The sequence below is a fragment of the Melanotaenia boesemani genome, chromosome 18 (assembly GCF_017639745.1).
Source record: "Melanotaenia boesemani isolate fMelBoe1 chromosome 18, fMelBoe1.pri, whole genome shotgun sequence".
NCBI classification, from domain to species: Eukaryota; Metazoa; Chordata; class Actinopteri; order Atheriniformes; family Melanotaeniidae; genus Melanotaenia; species Melanotaenia boesemani.
Genome location: NC_055699.1, coordinates 3,596,927 through 3,614,728, shown reverse-complemented (window position 1 = coordinate 3,614,728; position 17,802 = coordinate 3,596,927). Strand labels below are relative to the sequence as shown.

At 38.8% G+C, this 17,802-nt stretch overlaps 1 protein-coding gene across 5 annotated transcripts in view; it reads right to left on the bottom strand.

Moving 5' to 3' along the window:
- The window catches only part of sh3kbp1 (SH3-domain kinase binding protein 1), a 46,735-nt gene extending 29,486 nt beyond the window's left edge, over nt 1-17,249 (bottom strand). For 2 of the 5 annotated variants that reach the window (XM_041968281.1, XM_041968282.1), the window contains exons 1-2: nt 17,020-17,247; nt 5,124-5,281 (exon numbers count right to left, since the gene is read on the bottom strand). In XM_041968281.1, coding sequence (XP_041824215.1) covers nt 5,124-5,281; nt 17,020-17,023 — 162 coding nt within the window. In that variant the 5' untranslated portion in view covers nt 17,024-17,247. Of the gene's footprint in view, nt 1-5,123; nt 5,282-17,019 lie in introns of all 5 variants that reach the window. The other 3 variants (XM_041968285.1, XM_041968283.1, XM_041968284.1) reach the window with 3 other exon arrangements.
- Between the last annotated feature and the right edge of the window lie 553 nt (nt 17,250-17,802).

Here is a 17,802-nt window from a genome sequence, read left to right as displayed (position 1 = left end):
CTGAGTTCATTACTGACTCTCTCTTGTTTAAATTTGTACCTGATCTGTTCAGAGCCACCAGCAAACAAAGATGAAAAAAGGAAAACCAGGTTATCGCAGAGGTTTTGTGGACCTTTAATGCATCACATCAAGGACAGGTGGATTACACATTAGCTTACAAATGTTAAATATTAAATCCATTTGGGTTTGTTTTTTGGCTTAGATGTATTCATAAACTTAAGACATTTACTGTACTATTACAAAGGCAGTGGAAACATGTCCTAGAAGCTTAAGGCAGCTTGTTTAAAGATGATCTACAGGCAGACTGTGTTGCTATATACAAGAAAAAGCTCTGAAGTTTTTCTTCCTTTGGAGGAAAATGTGATTAACTGCCAATGTACTATGTGCTGGTTGTTTTTGAAGACTAAAAATATGTGAAGTTGTAAAAATCTCTCTTAATTTCTGCTTCAAGTTGTCCGCTGAAGGCTACAAAAACCATTCACACATAAATCTGTTGGGATCTAAGCCAAATTCTGGGTAATATATGAGGGTGGGATAAAAAATTAGCATAATTCTGGTTAAACCTCCTCATATTTTTATCCTTTTCATTTTAAGAGATATCCCTCACAAGTCCAACAAAGTTACAAAGGAGCATTTCTAAATCTGTTGAGTTTTCTTTGTTTTTCTTTCTGTAACTTTACTTTTCAGCAAAGGAAACGCATCCAGAATGCGAGGTGATGTCAGTAACTCCAGATAAAATATTTCATAAGGTGTGTATTGTGACCATGAAGTATCTGTCTTATAAACACAATAAGCATCATTCCTTTTTTCAACCAAATAAAGTAAGTCACCTGCACTAACTCCATTAAATATAAAATACCAGCAGTAAGGCAGATTTTTCTGAAGCATCATTCTGTGGTGGTATTTTTACTTGCTACCTGCACGGTCTGTACCTGCAAAGGTACATGTGAAGTGTACTGAAACAGCCAGCTGTTTGAAATTAAATGTAAGCATGGAAATGTTGTACTAACAGTGACATCCAGGTTTTTCTTTCTTTCTTTATTTCTTTATTTTTTTAGAATTATTGCGTGGAGGGTGGGATAAAAGGGCAGATCAACAACATGGGACTGATCAACTAGCCGGCTGCTTGTGAATGATAAAAAATTAGATCTGCTTTTTTCAAGAAAAGTCTGCAGGTGTGGAGGTTGGCAGACAATGACAGTATTTTCCAACCTTGAAGACACTCATTTTCATTTGGTTTGGTTTCCAAATTCTTTTTTCTTTCGTTTACTTTACATAAACACATTTACATGCACTTTACATAGACTGTTACATCCTCATTTATCCATGTAATGTATTAATATAATTTAAGAACCTGAATTATGAATACTTGTTATCTTCTGTTATTCTGCTTGTCTGCCCACGGGCCAAAAGTGGGCCAGATGTTAGATGCCAGCCTGGTTTGGATTAGGGTAAATCTCCTGTGGGCCACATCAAGTTCAGATGTTCATTTTTAGGCCTGGACGTTGATTACGCTGAGTATTTTGTGGGCCAGAAGTGGTCCTAAAACAGGAAGCCTGCCGTTTGTCTATTTCCTTGTGGGCCATATGTAGTGGTCATCCGGCTGAGTTTTGGCAGTAACAATCACATTAATGCCATAAGTCAAGGCCAAATTTCTGCAATAGATGCATATTTGGCCATATTTAAGCCAAACCTTTTTATTCTAATTGGGAGATTGTTTTAACATTTATGAACAACACATGGTAAATGTAAAAGAATTAGACCAAGTCTGCAGCTTAGAAAAATAGTAAAGAACTCATGTCTATGCTAATGTTGGAAAATGCATCATCAACATGTAAATAAGGATGGTGTATTCACAGTTTTAGCAAAACCCACTAAAACCTAAATAAGAGTTAAGAAGCTGAAGTTGAGAGAAATTCATATGAGTGTTGCAAGACACACCATCAGCCAAGTATAAACTACTTACAAACCAATGAAGTCCATGACTGTGGGGCTCTCAGCCTTCTCTAAACATGGAGGGAAGCCAAACCTGCAGCTCACTGGCAAACATCACAAATTAAAAATGTGTGTTTGACACTTAAATGTTTTACCTGAAGGGCATCGATACTAGACAGCAGTGTTTTCACCAACTTTTAGATACAACCCTTTTCCAATACACCTGAATCAAACGGCTGAATTCCGTCATCCACATGTCGCCCGCTCTGCAGAGATCTGGTAACTAACCATTGATTTGATTCAGGTGTGTTGGAGAAAGGATGCATCTAAAAGTTGCAGCATAGTAATTTGGAGGACCAGACTTGGGCACCACCGTTTTAGAGGTAACCCTACTTTAACACACCTGAATGAAATGAATGGCTCATTAACAGCCTTGCAAAAAACTTATTGAGGAAGTTCATTAATCTGAATCAGGTGTGTTTGAGTAGGAGCATATCTCAAACATACAGGGCAGTGGGCCCTGAGGACCTGGATTGAGAAACATTGCTGTACAGTACAGTTTGAGTGAGTGTACAATAAAAACAACACCAACTGACCTTGATCAGGGTTTAAAATCTTGAATGTGTTATTTTTAAACCACCTCTGGTTCTCTGCATGCAACAACCTATTGCGGTGCAGTGAATAAAAGTCATATCTCCAAGTCACAGAAAAGACAGCAGAATTTAAATGTTAAACAACATTAAATCAAAATATTTTTACAATACATATCAAACTTTGGAAGGGTTTATGTTTCCCAAAACCTAATATTTTTCCTAAACCTAACCCTGTGGTTTCATTTTCTAAACTTGGCCAAACATCAGCTGAAAACAGAAAGTAGAAAATGGAGTTAAAAATAAACTTCTGGTTGGGGGACCTAACCTCAATGATCTCAATAAACATGGTTTGTTTAGGTACTCAACACTCTAAAAATGGTAAATGGACTGTATTTATATGGTGCTTTTCTGTTCCTGGTATGATACCGAAAGCGCTTTACATTATACATCACATTCACCCACTCACACACGTTCACACACTGATGGCGGAAGCTGCCATGCAAGGCGCTAACCACGACCCATCAGGAGCAGTTTCGGTGTCTTGCTCAGGGACACCTCGACATGAGCTCGACAGGCCGAGGATCGAACCAGCAACCCTCAGCCCTCAGGCTCTACCCACTGAGCCATACTGCCTCCAGCAAATAAAATAAAATATCGTTGGTGTCTCTGACATGTGTCCATGCTGTGCTTTGGTGTTGTACCCTGATAAACCTGCTGCTAAAATTTTATACCTTAATTTCTGAACAAAGCACAAGATCTTCGTAAGGAGCTGTAGAGGAAACGGATAGTCCCTCAGAAACTTGAGACCTGAGTTTAGTCGACACAATTTACCTTTCAGTTGCTGTTTACAAGTTTTACTCACTGTTTGGTTAAGATTGGGCCTCACTGCTACTAGTTTAGACACAGACAACAATTTATTTAATGGGTTCAGGCACTAAAATTAAAGTGTTAGTTATTCCTTTTAATTTTCTTGTTTTGGTTTAAGAAAAAAAAGAAAAAACTGCAAAAATGACTTATTTTTATTTATGCCAGTAATTTCAGATATTAAATCATTTTTGTTATATCGCTGTTTTTATTATAATTGAAAAATAAAAAGCTAAACATCTTGTAAATATGGTGATTCCATCATTTTAGCTTGGTGTTAGATTTAGCAGATCTCTTCTATACTGACTTGAATTACATTTGACCAGTCTTCCTGCTTGATGGGTTGCACATTTTTAACATTCGGTGTTGTAGGAAATTCAACAAAAGCAGCTGTTTCTATAAAGGAAGTGATATTTTGCTGGATAGTCTGAGTCTGAGAAAATGCTGTTCACATTCACACTCCACCACCTCGATTACAGCACTTTAGGAAAACATTAACTACTGGATTTTCCCCTTATTTGCATGCCTTGTGTGGAGGTAAAGTAAACTTACTGCAAAAAATGTTTTTTTCTTTGTAACAATGCTTTTTTTATATATACACCACACGAAATCCTGTTTATTTCCCTTTTTCAGTGATGCTGCATTTGTAAGGAAAATGCCTTTGTGGGATCAGCAACAGACTTAAGTCTGTGGGCTGCATGCATGGAAAACTTTCCAAATCTTACCTGCTAATGTCTAACAGCTTATTCTGCTTTTAACATGACTGCCCTTTACTGTCAGGCCCATTTGCACTAATGTTGGCAACATGTGCCGTGGGACCTGTTCATGTGGAGGAACATTATGTACAGCAGAAAATCCAGATTCTGTCTACAGCCAGATGTTTTCATTGTATTATTATTTTTATACTTACATTCGTTTAAGAGATGGGAGTTCATGTTCGTACAGAATGGGGTATAGGCGGGTGGAAGGAGTGTACATGCGCTTCGTTTTTGTGTGAGTTTGTGTGCGATTGTGTGTGAACTTCTATGAGGTGTGTTTTAATTTTTTTGTTATATACTTTGGTGTGTGCGTGGGAAATGCTATACTAAACGCTGCACCAAAAGGATAACTTTTGGCAGCAGTGTGCTGGTGTGGGCTGGCGTTTCCCTCACTGAAAAACCAAGGCTCATCATCACTGGATGCAATCTCACTGAAGCAAGATATAGAGATGAGACTCTGCAACTAGTGGCAATCCAACATCTCAACAGTTCAGGACCAGACTGTCCTAGAAGACAACGCTCACCTATACATAGCAGGGTTGATACTAGAGACTACCTCTGGAATTTGGGAGGGAAAAGAAATAAATAAATAAAAAGATTTGGCAATTTTTTATGGGCGCAATCCACATACTCAGCTCTGCTGCTCATCCCAAAAATACATTTTCCTTACAGAAAAGTCAGCATTTAAAAGGAAAACAAAAAAGGTTTTCCAATTATTTTTAAGAAGCATTGCTACAACAAAGAAATAAAAGATAAAACACAAATTTACTCAAGTTTGTGTTAATTTTATATTTGCTGTGCCAAAGATAATATGTGAAAATATATTCAAGTCCAAGCACAGGAAATTAAATATTTTAATAACTGTTAATCCTATATCAAATCTCAACCCCAAACAAAAGTCCCTCTAAACTTCTTTCTTTTTCTGACAATATGACGAAATCTAGTGTAGTGTTGGAGGCTGTATATTACTCACCCTGACAAAGTTATCGGGGAAGAGGCCCCTGCGTCCACCTAGCTCGCCCTCCCACCACCCTCCATCGTCCCGCCGTATGTTCACGATGACGTCGCCCACCGTCAGGCTCAACTCATCATCCTGCTGAGCCTCATAGTCAAACTCCACCACGGCCTCCACTGTGTGCAGAGGGCAACAGACAGTTAATGTGTTATAACAACTGCAGAGTTGAGAAGAGACACAAAGTTCTGTCTCAACCTCAGAGGGCTAGAGTCTGAAGATTGTGTAACTTTTATATACTTATGTAAATGAAAGTGAAAAAGAAACATGCACAAAATTGTTATTAACAGTATTCTGTAGCATACGCATATGTTCCACATTTAATTAATCATATTCTTCCTCCTCCTCGCCTCTGTCTGCTCGTTTCTGAAACCATTTTTCAGCTTTCTTTCTGTCAGAAATACCTTACAGACGTGCCTTCAAACACATGGATTTTTTAAAAGGTGTTAGATTATGATAAAATCTCTTATCTTTGTGAAGTTCTGCTAACATAGAAACACATAAAAATGACTTTTAAGTGCAGCAGCAAGTGTTTGTTTCCTTTTCAGATATAATCTTGATAACTTTTTAGTAAAACCGCCTATAGATGCAGCGCTTGTATTCAATTATAATAAGTATAATTTCTTCTATTTTTAGCCTGCAGCATTTGACATTAATGTTGCTGATAGGTGATAAGAAGTTCTTGTAATATAGCAAACTGGAGCTGCCTTTTAGAGGATATTCACTGATCTAATTATTGCACACACGGGTTTGTTTCTAGGCTTGTTAGTGATTTTCCTGGAAACACAACCTCTAAATGTTACAGTGGAATAAGAGGCATTAGAAAGACCACAGGCAAGGTGAGTAATGAAATCAAAGACAAATCTCAAAAGTTAACTGTTTGGATCAGGTAAGTGGGCCAGCGCTTATGGTTCTGGTGCCTGCTGATGAAAAGCTTTGCTGCAAAAACTGGAAGTGGAACAACAATTATTGAATCATTTCAGATGGTGTATAACTTCTGCAAATTCACCTTATTGGTGTGACATCGCTGGAGAAAAACACACTAAACCTCAGCATTGCATGCAAACCAATGAACACACATGAAAAACACAGAATGATTAGGTCAGCAGGCAGCTAATCTAATGTAAGTAATAAGCAGAGTGGCCATTCAAGTCAGTTAAATGTTGTTTTTGTTTCAACCCACAAGGGCGTGATATAAAATGCTGCCCCTACAGGTGGCAGAAGCGAAATACAAGTTATATGAGCATTTCCACATCACAGCAAACGTTATTCCCAAGTGTTTCCTTTAGAGAAGCCACAGTCTTTTTTAGCGGGAAGCCATGGGACACAAGTTCAACCCAGATACCACAGTTGTTCCTTTATTTTTTTTTTACTTCTGGGTTATATTTAGTCAATGATACCACTTTACTAAGACATTTTTGCCACTTAATGGTTGGTTTTAGAAAGTAGCTACCCTTGGCTTTACTAAAGAACTTGGTCAGAATTGGGAAATGATAATGGTGAGGTCTATCTGCTGTGAGGAAATTACACCCTGCTCTACACTTTTACCCAAACACTAACTATTGGGTGTGTCATTTTAAAGTAGCCCTACGCAACTTTATGGCCCTAATATGTGTTTCTGATGTCATGATCTGAGGTTTTGGTTTAGGTTTTCATGGTCTTCTCATGTTTTGTTCTGTTTTCTTTGTCTTAATTTGTAGGTTTTCCCTTGTGTGATCTGTTTTGCGTTCTGCTTCCTGTCATTAATGCACCTGGTTTGATTTAGCTCCCTCACTTCACCTGTTTCTCATTAGTTTTCCTCTCTGTATATATACCCCTCGGTTTCATTTATTCTCTACCAGTTCATTGTAGTCTTCCCACGTTTACCTGGGTTTTGTTTTTGTAAGATTAGTTCATGTAATTAAAACCTTCATTCTGCACCCGTTTGCCTGCATTTGGGTCCCCTCATCCATGCCTCAGCCTTGACATCTGATTTGTTTTGATGGCACACTGACTTTCATTATGTACATTCATGGAGCCATCATTGCCCAGCAGCATCCTTAGGCTGAGAAACCACACTTTTGTATAACTTTACAGCATTTTACTTTACATGCTAGCAACCAAATATCAACATACTGCCCGTTTTGAATGCACACCGTGGTTGATTCATCAAAGAAAAGCAAGAGGGCATTATTGAATGAAACCAAAAATAGAGAGAAAAGAACAGAGCAAGTGATAAGACAAGAGTCAACATCAGATTGACTTATACTGGTCGACGTCACTGAGAAAATCTGCCAACGTTCAATAGTGCAGCTTTAAGAATTTGAAATTAAGACTCTAAAAGCTTAAACACCATATGAATAAATAACAAGAGCTTGAAGTGGCATGCTGAATACATATTTCCAACAGACCATGTTGTCACGGAGGCTAATTTAACACTTTGCATGAAACTGTTTTACAACTACGTTTTCTTGGAACAGGTCAGTTTGGTCTGCATGAACAACCCCCATAGGATCATTTTTGAGAGGAGGACAGTCTTGGAGACGAATATAAAAGAATTTCTTATGTAGCTGAGAAAATTGATCATTAAAACCAAATAACTAAGCTATATTCAGAAATGCTATTAAAAAATTGTGTTCCCAGGCAGTGGATAAAAGTTTCAGTCTTCCCCGGTTTAGTTACAGCATTGGTCGGTGTTACGTGGACCAGATGTGACCCAAAGGTGCTGTGAGTTAGTACACTGATTAAATTTTGTGCTGTTTCTGGTGGTTGCATGACTGCGTTTAGGTAAAAGCACTCACTCTATGAGCTCAAATAAATGTAACTGCTTATCCAAAAGGCTTCTACAGTTTTGTCAAGTCAGTCATGGGTTTCGGCTTCAAGAGCCAAGAAATAGAAGTCCACTTGTTTTAATTGAAGCTCTTAGGATAACCATGGCTGGATGACTGAGAATCCAGATCAACACATGCAGATTTGGGCCACACATTTGATACTACTGGGTTAGGTTTCTTTTTTCTGTCTTAACATCACACAAACAACGTATGACTGCTTGTGCAGCTGCTTATACTTGTAAAAATGTAGTGAGTGTGTCATATCACACGTAGCTTAACCAGCTGTATGCCCACACAAACTGCAGCTAACAAGGGGGGATGACAGAGTGGGAGTTTCAGGGGTTGGGTAACCATGGGAACCACAGTATGAAGGGGTAGCAATGACTCAAACACACTGGTTTCCTCCCAGAAATTTCTTTTAAATGTGTACAGTAAATGAAGAAAATCATGAAAAATTGCAAGACTAACCACTTCTTGTAAAAGCAGCTGTGTTAGAGAGGAAGGTCAGGGTTATGCTGAGAGGGTAAATCACGGGAAAGGAGGAAGTGTTCCACAGGACACCAATATTAAACAGACAAAGGAGAATACTTTGGAACAAGTTAGCTTGTCGCTCAGATGGGGAGGATATGATTCTGGCTTGAGATAACTGCAGGGATTAGTCACAGACGTGACAGCAATGCTGCACAGATACTATTTGCATTTGTTGTTTGTCAATGATGTCTTTGGGGAAGCTGCAGTCTGAGTGGAAATGGAGGGTTCTTCAGTAAAAAGAAGTGGGCTTGGTGAATTGATAGCTTGTGGCAGTTATCTTGCGAAGCATATTAAGGCACATTTGACTGGCAGAATGGAAGTGCACACTGCAGTCCACCCACCCACCAGCCACGTCTGCCAGCAACACAAACACCAGAGGAGAATGACAGCTTGCGGCTCCGCTCATCACCAAGTGTTAATGATGATGAAAGTTACTGAAAAAAACTACACAATGTTCATCAAGAAGCTCCAGAAAGGAGAACTTTCCTATATGAAGCCATGTAGATAGAGCAAAGTCCACTGGTTATGAGATCACAATTCAAACAGCCTTAATTTACTGTCTGTGAGATGTACAACACTGATAGTATCGAAGGTGGACAGTATAATTTCTTTAAAGATGAATAGAATAGAATTCAAGATAGTTGTGCAGTATTTATGTCTAAAGTACGTCAAAACTATGTAGCTACTTATACATACTAGCATTCCAGTATACCCATACAAATGTGTTGAGTTATTTGGGTGCAAATTCCGTAATTTACTGAAGTAAAGTTTACAAACCAGCTACTGAAACGCTTTAAAAAGGTTTTCATTTTGATATTCATACACAAAATAACATTGTCAGGCATATGCCAAACTTGTGTGCATGCAAAGACTGAAAATTAAATTCTGGGACCTCCATGGCTCCATGAATTAATAATTAATGTGTAATGGCTCATTTTAAAGAATGAGTTATTTTAATAGTTTATGAATTTTTATAAATGAGATTTCTGAGTGCACTGTTTGTAAAAAGTTAAAGGTATGAATGATCCAAGACATTTCTATGTAATCATACGAAGTTACAATTATACCAAGAGCATACGCTCAGTAAATCGGTTAAAACAAAGAGATCATTTTGCATAAATGATAAATAATCAGGTAGAAACACATAGTTTTATACTATGAATCAGGTTCTTTTCTATTATGTCTTCTTATTTAAAAATCCCATTAAAGTACCAGAATTAGCCACACATGGGACCAGACATTGCTTTGATTGAAGAATAGCTTGGTACCAAAAGACTCGGTTCATCGGTTCATTTCCCTGACCAGCAGTAGGAAAAAAGTGCACAGAAGTGCCCTTGAGCGAGACACATCCATCTGCTGAGTTTCTCCCCATGACTTTGTTCCTGGCTGATATCTTTTTTATTTTTTACTGTGGGTAAAGCTTAATTTACTTTTAGTGTATTTGTTATTAACATCACCTACTGTCCACAACTGTGGGAAAAAATCTGAGCTACATTGGATGAGGTTCCTTCACACTCCTTGTCTCATGTGACCTGCCACTGTAAATACATGAGCAATAAATCTGTGGGAAATAACAGTCCCCCAAAAAATCCATCATATTGTCACATATTTAATCAACAGACAGCAGGATTGAGATACTAGCATTCGCTTGTGCAGATGACTTTATAAGATAAAGACCACATAATACTACACAAACAGGTTCAACTTGATTGTGCTTGCAAATGATGTGGTGAACATAGCTAAAAGAAAAACCAATAAAAGAAAAATCTGTATTTTACAAATGAAAGAAATTCACAAGAGTGGTATGTCTGTTGCAATAGCTGCAGATTTGTAATCCTGCAATACTGACAGTGTTGGGAGTAATGATATTACTCTTTGGGTAACGAAGTAAAGTAATGCGTTACACTTAAAATATTGGTAACGAAATGACTTTACTGGACTACAGTAACGTGTTTTTCTGCGTTACTCATGCCGTGTTTGCCTATGTGTAAAGTCCTGATCTGTTTTAAGTGGTACACACATGCTGCTGCCTGTGTGTGTGCTTGCCTGGGCAAGTTGCCATAGAGATCGATTTGAGTGACGTAAAGAGAAAGTAAAATAAAGCTGGAGACGGAGATATGGGCTTTTGGTCAGTGGCGATATTCACATTATTTTCAGTTCAGTCCAGTTTCAGTCCAAACTTGTGGCAAAAGATCCTGCTCGCCGGTCAGTGGAAGGAGTCCTTCAGCAGCCGACCCGCCTAAACAAGCAGCTGACCCACCTAAACAAGCAGCCGACCCGCCTAAACAAGCAGCCAACCCGCCTAAACAAGCAGCTGACCCACCTAAACAAGCAGCCGACCCGCCTAAACAAGCAGCCAACCCGCCTAAACAAGCAGCCAACCCGCCTAAACAAGCAGCTGACCCGCCTAAACAAGCAGCCGACCCGCCTAAACAAGCAGCCAACCCACCTAAACAAGCAGCCGACCCGCCTAAACAAGCAGCCGACCCACCTAAACAAGCTAAGCTTTTTTCCTGGAGCGCAGCAGCCGGTAAGACAGAAATTAACAAGCTAGTTGCAGGTTCATTGAAGGAAACATGCTCCCCCTGTCGACTATTGAATCGCCCAGGTTTAGAAAAATACTAGATAAAATGTTCATAAGACTACTGTGTCCATTTCTTCCCACAGACAGGGTTGTTGTTCTTATGGTTTAAAGCCATTTTGTTTACAATATACACTAAACACTATGATGTTTGTCCATGTCTACACGGTGAATTAAGAAATGGTAAAGTAATAAGTAGTGGCTTTACTTTTCAAATGCAGTAACTGGTAAAGTAATTTCATTAAAATTTACAGAAGTAATGAGTAACTGGTAACTAATTACTTTTTTAGAGTAACTACCCTAACACTGAATACTGATAGGCATTACCTTTAAATTATTAAATGCTAAATTGTAATAGTTGGTTACATTCTGAACTATTTTAGCTCTGATACGAATGTTTTAATAGAACTCATCTGGCTCACTGTGTCTTTCAGCTAAAATGTCCAGTACATATGGACAGAAAAGAAAGACTGTGGTGTAATAAAGAACCATCAGTTAGATATTCATAGAATGACATAAGCCATCAGTTAGGTCTGTCGCATTAGATACACGCCTCAATTCAACATTCACACACATTGAACATCACATCCTAATCTATTGCATGAAGAAGTGGGTGGCCTGCTCACATCTTTGATAACTTACAATCAGCTGCATGTCAAGCCATCCCATTGTTCAAGGCCTAAGGACATAAAATGTGATCACATCCAGTGTTTGGGGCTCAGCAGGATAAACAGTCCTCTGAGCCCAGCGCTGCATTGCTTTACCTGTGGCCAGATTTTGGATAAATCTGGGTTTAATATAAAAGATATCCCTCTTGCCTTTTTGTTCTCAAGCTTCCAACGAAAGAATTGGGTTTTTAACAAATAAATGCCAGCTAAAAACAACAGACAGCGAAGTGTGTTTGTTGGTCCCACAGATTAGCAACTTGTTTACTATACTTAACAAGTTTTCAGACCCTCTAACGACTCTTTCTACAAAGCGCAAAACTTCCAACTTTTTCTGATGTTACTGGAAACAGACATGAAAGGTTGTATTGTTGACTCTTCTCAATGAGCAGCGGGTGCTGCCGCAGGCCCCGCCCCCATCCAAAAACACTCAGTCCTCATGAAGATTCTGATGCTTTTCAAGCCTTACATTTAGTATTTTAATCGTTGTATGTCAAAGTTATCTGCAACACGATTTAAAGCAACTGAAACGATTCTCTCACTTTGGCCTTTGAGTTGTTGTCAAAGGTATTAAATGAAAGAAATGAATAAATGAAGCATTTTCTACTTCAACTTATGTAGGTGATAAAAGACTTCATTGCTTGCAGGGCAGAAGAAGTCAGATGGGAGACCTTGGGAAGACAAGCGAGAGAATATTTGAAATGCTTACAGACAAAACAAGACTCCTACTCAAGTGGTCAAAAAACAGCCTTTCAGAGGAACTGCGATGAGCCTGTAGCGTCCGCTGAACAGCTGCAGCTAGTTTAGATAAGGGGAAGCTGCAGACAGACTGAACGCTGCAGAGCTCTGCTGACATTTCGGTGGTTTACAGCAGACCTGTGTTTGGTTGTAACTGAATTTCAGTGCTGCTGGGGCTGATGATGTCAAGAGCAGCTGTAAGTTTTTCTCTGTAAAACATTTTCCCCTTGGACTGGAGCCCGCTGGGAACCAAAGCCACCCACTCCGACTGTGGATCAGATCACAAGCTTCAGCAAATTCTCCCCCATTAAAGGAAAATTCCAACCATCCTCTGCTCATCATTCTGCTGCGGAGTCGATCTTGTGACGGAGTTTACTCTATTTTCTTGGCTTATGGTGTTTGTGTCTAATTCTGACACTATTTCAGAGAAATATAGGTGAGAAACCCGCCAAGAGATAAAAAAATATAGCAGTGTACAATAAGTGTTGAATGCAACACTGGCAGTAAAAGCAAGAGGAGAGAAAGTTTTTCTATTTCACACAAGAAAAGTGAAATAGAATTTGGCCACACTAAACACTAATAACAATTGAGAGACTGTGAAAAGCGAAATGAAATATTTGAGAGGGTTTTTTGTGTCTTTAAAAAACCTTCAGACTGAACAAACTGAAGGTCGCAGTTAAAATGTCTGACACAACAGAAGGCAACCCACTCCATGTGGGACTCTTTGTCTTTATTTTGTTCTGTGTTATTTTTGTGAACAAGGTAAGAAATTACCAAAACAACATAATGGGTCCATTAACACAATCTGTGTGCAGGGACTGAATCTTTTCAGGCCAATTTAATATATAAAAAGGGTTCTTTTTGATTTAAACTTTCTCATTTTCACGTCTCTAAAAGCACTCTTTGACCACCTGTACCACCAAATTCAATTCATACTACCATCCTGCATTAAAGTCTCATTTAATTTAGCTTAAAATGTTTTTTTTTCTATTTTTAAGCCTCTCGTTGGGATGTTAATTCAAGTAGATTAGTTTAGTTTTAGTTTTGTTTATTTAGACCTTTTTTCACCTCATGTTTGTCCATTTAAAGCAGCTGTTATGGTCCAGTGTAAACAAAAAGAAGTCAGATATTTGTAATCTGTCAGAATCTTTAAAGAAAAGCTCAGTGAAAACTATTAATCTCTTAGGATCTTAAAACTTAGAGATTAATTGTATGACGAAGTATTTTAAAATGTTGACTGAAGCCTAATTTATGCTTCTTATTTGTGTGTAAATAGGTACGTTCGTCTCAAACGTCACTGCCTTCGTACTCCCATGCATGCTTTACACTGGTTGCTAGTAATGCATCCACTGGAGGGCACGGCCGAGCTGAGAGTTCGACTCTGAGATCCAATACCCGTTTCAATTGCAAACACGACGGCGGTGGAGATCATGATAACTTACATTCTCAGAAAGAGACATAATAAAAATAAAATAGACGGCAGCTTTCTGTGTGGCCAGAAATGTACATAATAGATGTCACTGTGCCATCAAACGAGTCAGGAATGCAAAGTTTTAAGGTCGGAAAGTTACACTGTGTGTCTTTATATACAGCTTTTACTTCTTCTTTACTTATTGTCAGTGGTTGGATGTTGGCAACTCTGCCACCGTGGTCCTGCTCCGTTAGCTACATCTGGCTGCACATCAGCAAGCTCTCTGAAAACAGACTGAAGTACAGACGTAAAGAACGCAGAAAATGCACAGAAGGCTCCGTCCATATGCGTCTGCGGATTTAACGTTGAGCTTTAATGAGCCGTTTGAAAAGATTATATCAAAATTCCTATTTGATGTTTCATATTTTTTACTTATTACAAAATTCTACCAGACTATAAAAAAATTCTCTACATTTTCTTTTGTTCCAAAATGGCAACTTTGTATCACAAGCTCTTGTAAGACAAAAGTTAGGTGGCATTATTTAAAAAATATTAAGATTAAAATTCTTTTAATCTTAAAATTCTGATTAAGTATCAAGTAATTTTCAGATTTCTGAATCTGTAACTACACCTTGATATTTTGAGATATAAAGACAAATTTTTAAAATATTAGGCAGGAATTCTAAATATTAAGTAAAAATTTCCACTTAGGCTAAAAATGCACTTGCTTTTATTTTTAGGTATGCATGGTTATCATGGCTGCCTAGCATAGTTTGCATTTGAAACATCATTTGTGCACGTCCTCAGAAATGAATGCCACACATTGACGACACATTCATGAGTATGCATGAGTACCCTTGAGTATGCGAGTAAATACTAGGGACTGTGTGAGATCAGTAAGACCAGATGTAAGAGCTGAAAATCAACAGTGGTAAAATATTTACAGCATGCTTCTTTTAGGGCTGGATACTTGCTGTGAAGTGTAAACGTCTACGTTTCGCTATGTTTGCGTATACTTGCTGCAAATGACGGAAGCACGTCGCAGTCAAAACACTGGAGGTCACCACTAGAGGGCAGTACACAGCACTTGGACTTTGAAAGAGTGATAAGGTCAATCAACCAATCACATTGTATTTGTGGGGCTTCAACCACCAAAATGCGAGTGTTTATCACTGTGCAATGGAAAGAAAAATTCATGCAGACAAAGTCCAAGAGACGGTCTTCAGAACTATCTGCCACTGTGTTCACATCTGTCCTGTCGTCTTCGTGCTCTTGTTCACATGAGTTCAAATCAACATTTTAATTTGCACATGCACCAAGTTGCCTCACATTAACATGAGCGGCCTACGTGCCAAACAAATGTTAGAATGTGTGGCAGCCGTGATACGTAGGTGGACTTGTCGCTAACAGCAAGTAAATCCAAGCCCTTATGGAGCTTACATACCATCTACAATAAAAGCTGCTGTTTTGTTTTATTTTTTTTTTCTGCCATGATCTTAAAATTAACTACATGCTAACCTGCTCTATTGTCATCATATTTATCATTTATATTTATCATTACCCTCTAAAAATTTGGCTACTCTATCCGGTTTGAGTTCTCTGATGAACGTCCAGGTGGAATCCTCTGGTAACAAGCGTAGTAAACAAGTATGTGAAGAAATAACTAAATTTTCAGACCAGTTTTTTTCTGAGACATCTGCATTAATGAACTTTATAGATGAGCTTTTATCTAGACCAAAATATTATATTTCTAGCTGTTTATTAAAGTCATACGTCTAACTGGTGTCGATTGTTACTGCTTTTTAGTTTTAGGGGTCGTGTGTGTGTGTGTGAGATCTGACTGTTTTGGGTCAACATGAATTTAGTTCATTGTTGGTTAGTTTGGCTGATCACTACAATTTTGTGCTTTAATATATCAATCCATTCTTTAACACATTATTTAGCATTTGTAGGTAATTCTCTTGCACAAACCAACTATCCTAAACATTGTGATCATTCTGTCACCTCTTAAGTAAATAAATTTAAGGAATATGCACCATGTTAATGGTAAATAACCTGTTTTAGACACACACATGATTTTTACTAGTTTAACTTTTATCAGAGATTAATTGAAAAAGCCTTTGCAATGTTCATTTCAGCTAATTTCTTTCTTTGAAGGATAACTTTTACAAACATTTTTAAATTAGTTGTATTAAGATAGCTGGTCAGTGGAATGTGGGTATGGTTGGGCCTCTGATTATGTGCCGTGTGTGTGTGTGTAAGGGGCGGGGGTGTTGGAAGTTTCCCCTGAGGTTAACTGAGCATTATTTGTTTACTGCATGCAGAAACAGAGAGCTGCAATAACATGTTTACATACAAAATAAACCAAATGGGCCATATTAGGAGAGCAGCTGCAGCTAAGGTTAACTTTTACTAATGATCCGTGTTGTAGATCATTGAATTGATTAGTCGATCAATCATTCATTTCAAGTCACATGCTTTTGGCTGAGATATGAGGCATTTTAGATGTACAGATAAAAAGTTCCAAGAACAAATAAGGGAAGTCAAGTGTCGAGCTCTGCAGAACATCTGCGTGACAATCGACCCATTAGAATAGCACATAACTGATTACTCGACCATGAAATCGGCGGTCAGTTGTACTGGTCACGCATTATGGGCAACAACGCAGCGCTGTGGGAAATGCTGGCGATGGTGAGAACAGTCAGGCCTGTTTCACCCACCGAGGCGCAGAGCTGGAGATTCAACCACTGAGGAACACAATGGGCAGACGGACAGAGACTGAATGTAAACGTGTCAACATCTGCAAGTCATCAATGTGACTTTCCTAAAAACGCGCAAGCACGGCCGCGCTGCACACCCACGCGCATCTTTCTAATCATGCAGAAGTAAAGCTTCGGGAATGTAGCAACAAAACGCCAAGCCTATGGTCCCTTTCAAATAGATCTGCTGTGTATGAAGCGACGTCAGTGGAGGTGGAGAGGTGGAGGAAGAAAATGAGCCTGAACCCTGCGCGCATCTGGACCGGGCGTTGATTACTGTCCCATCCAGATGCGCAGAGGCGCTGGAGGCTATTTTAAGACTTTCTTTTAATTAGAAGCAGAAAAAAGGGGCTAGATCTCACCCATTTATGTCTCCCGGTGTGTTGGTAGCGCTCCTGCAGGCTGGTTGGTCACAGGGATGGCTGTAGTCGCAGGTATAGAGGCGGTTTGTGCAGGACCGAGCTCCAGCCTCCAGCTCATACGAGAGATCCGCTATAGCAGCGCTGAAACGGGAGGAGCGTCAGACGAAACCATATTCCTTCCTCTTTTTTCCTGTCCAGTGACACGACAGAGGAGGAGGCAGCGCGAACGGACAGAAAACGGAAAAAAGCGCTGATGAGCAAATCTCTCTCTCTCCCTCTCTCTCTCTCTCTCTCTCTCTCTCTCTCTCTCTCTCTCTCTCCAGTTGCCTTCATGTGTACCACGTAAATTCCGACTTCCCTTTTTTCATGTTAAATTTCACAAGGGACAGACTGAGCAAGGCGTGACGCAGCATGTTGCACTCTGCGTCATGCACGCTGAACAGATGGTGGTGGCACAAATACTGTGTTAAGGGACAGGAAATCCCATGCTTCCTAATGGGCTGCAGTATGCACTGAATATTAAATTTTAATAGATTTGTTTACGAAGTTTAATTTGATTTTTAAAAAGTTCATTTCAATAGAGTAATCTATATGTGATGTAGCATATAAGAAATCGAATTGGTTATCATTGTCAGTTTCTATTTCTTTAGTTCCCAAAAAGGTGTCATAACATGTATGCAATCAAAATATTATTTAACTGCCAATTAATATGATAACTATATTGTATTTTACTTTAAGAATGTGTTCAAATTTCAAAGGCATTTGTACTTTCTATGTGATGTT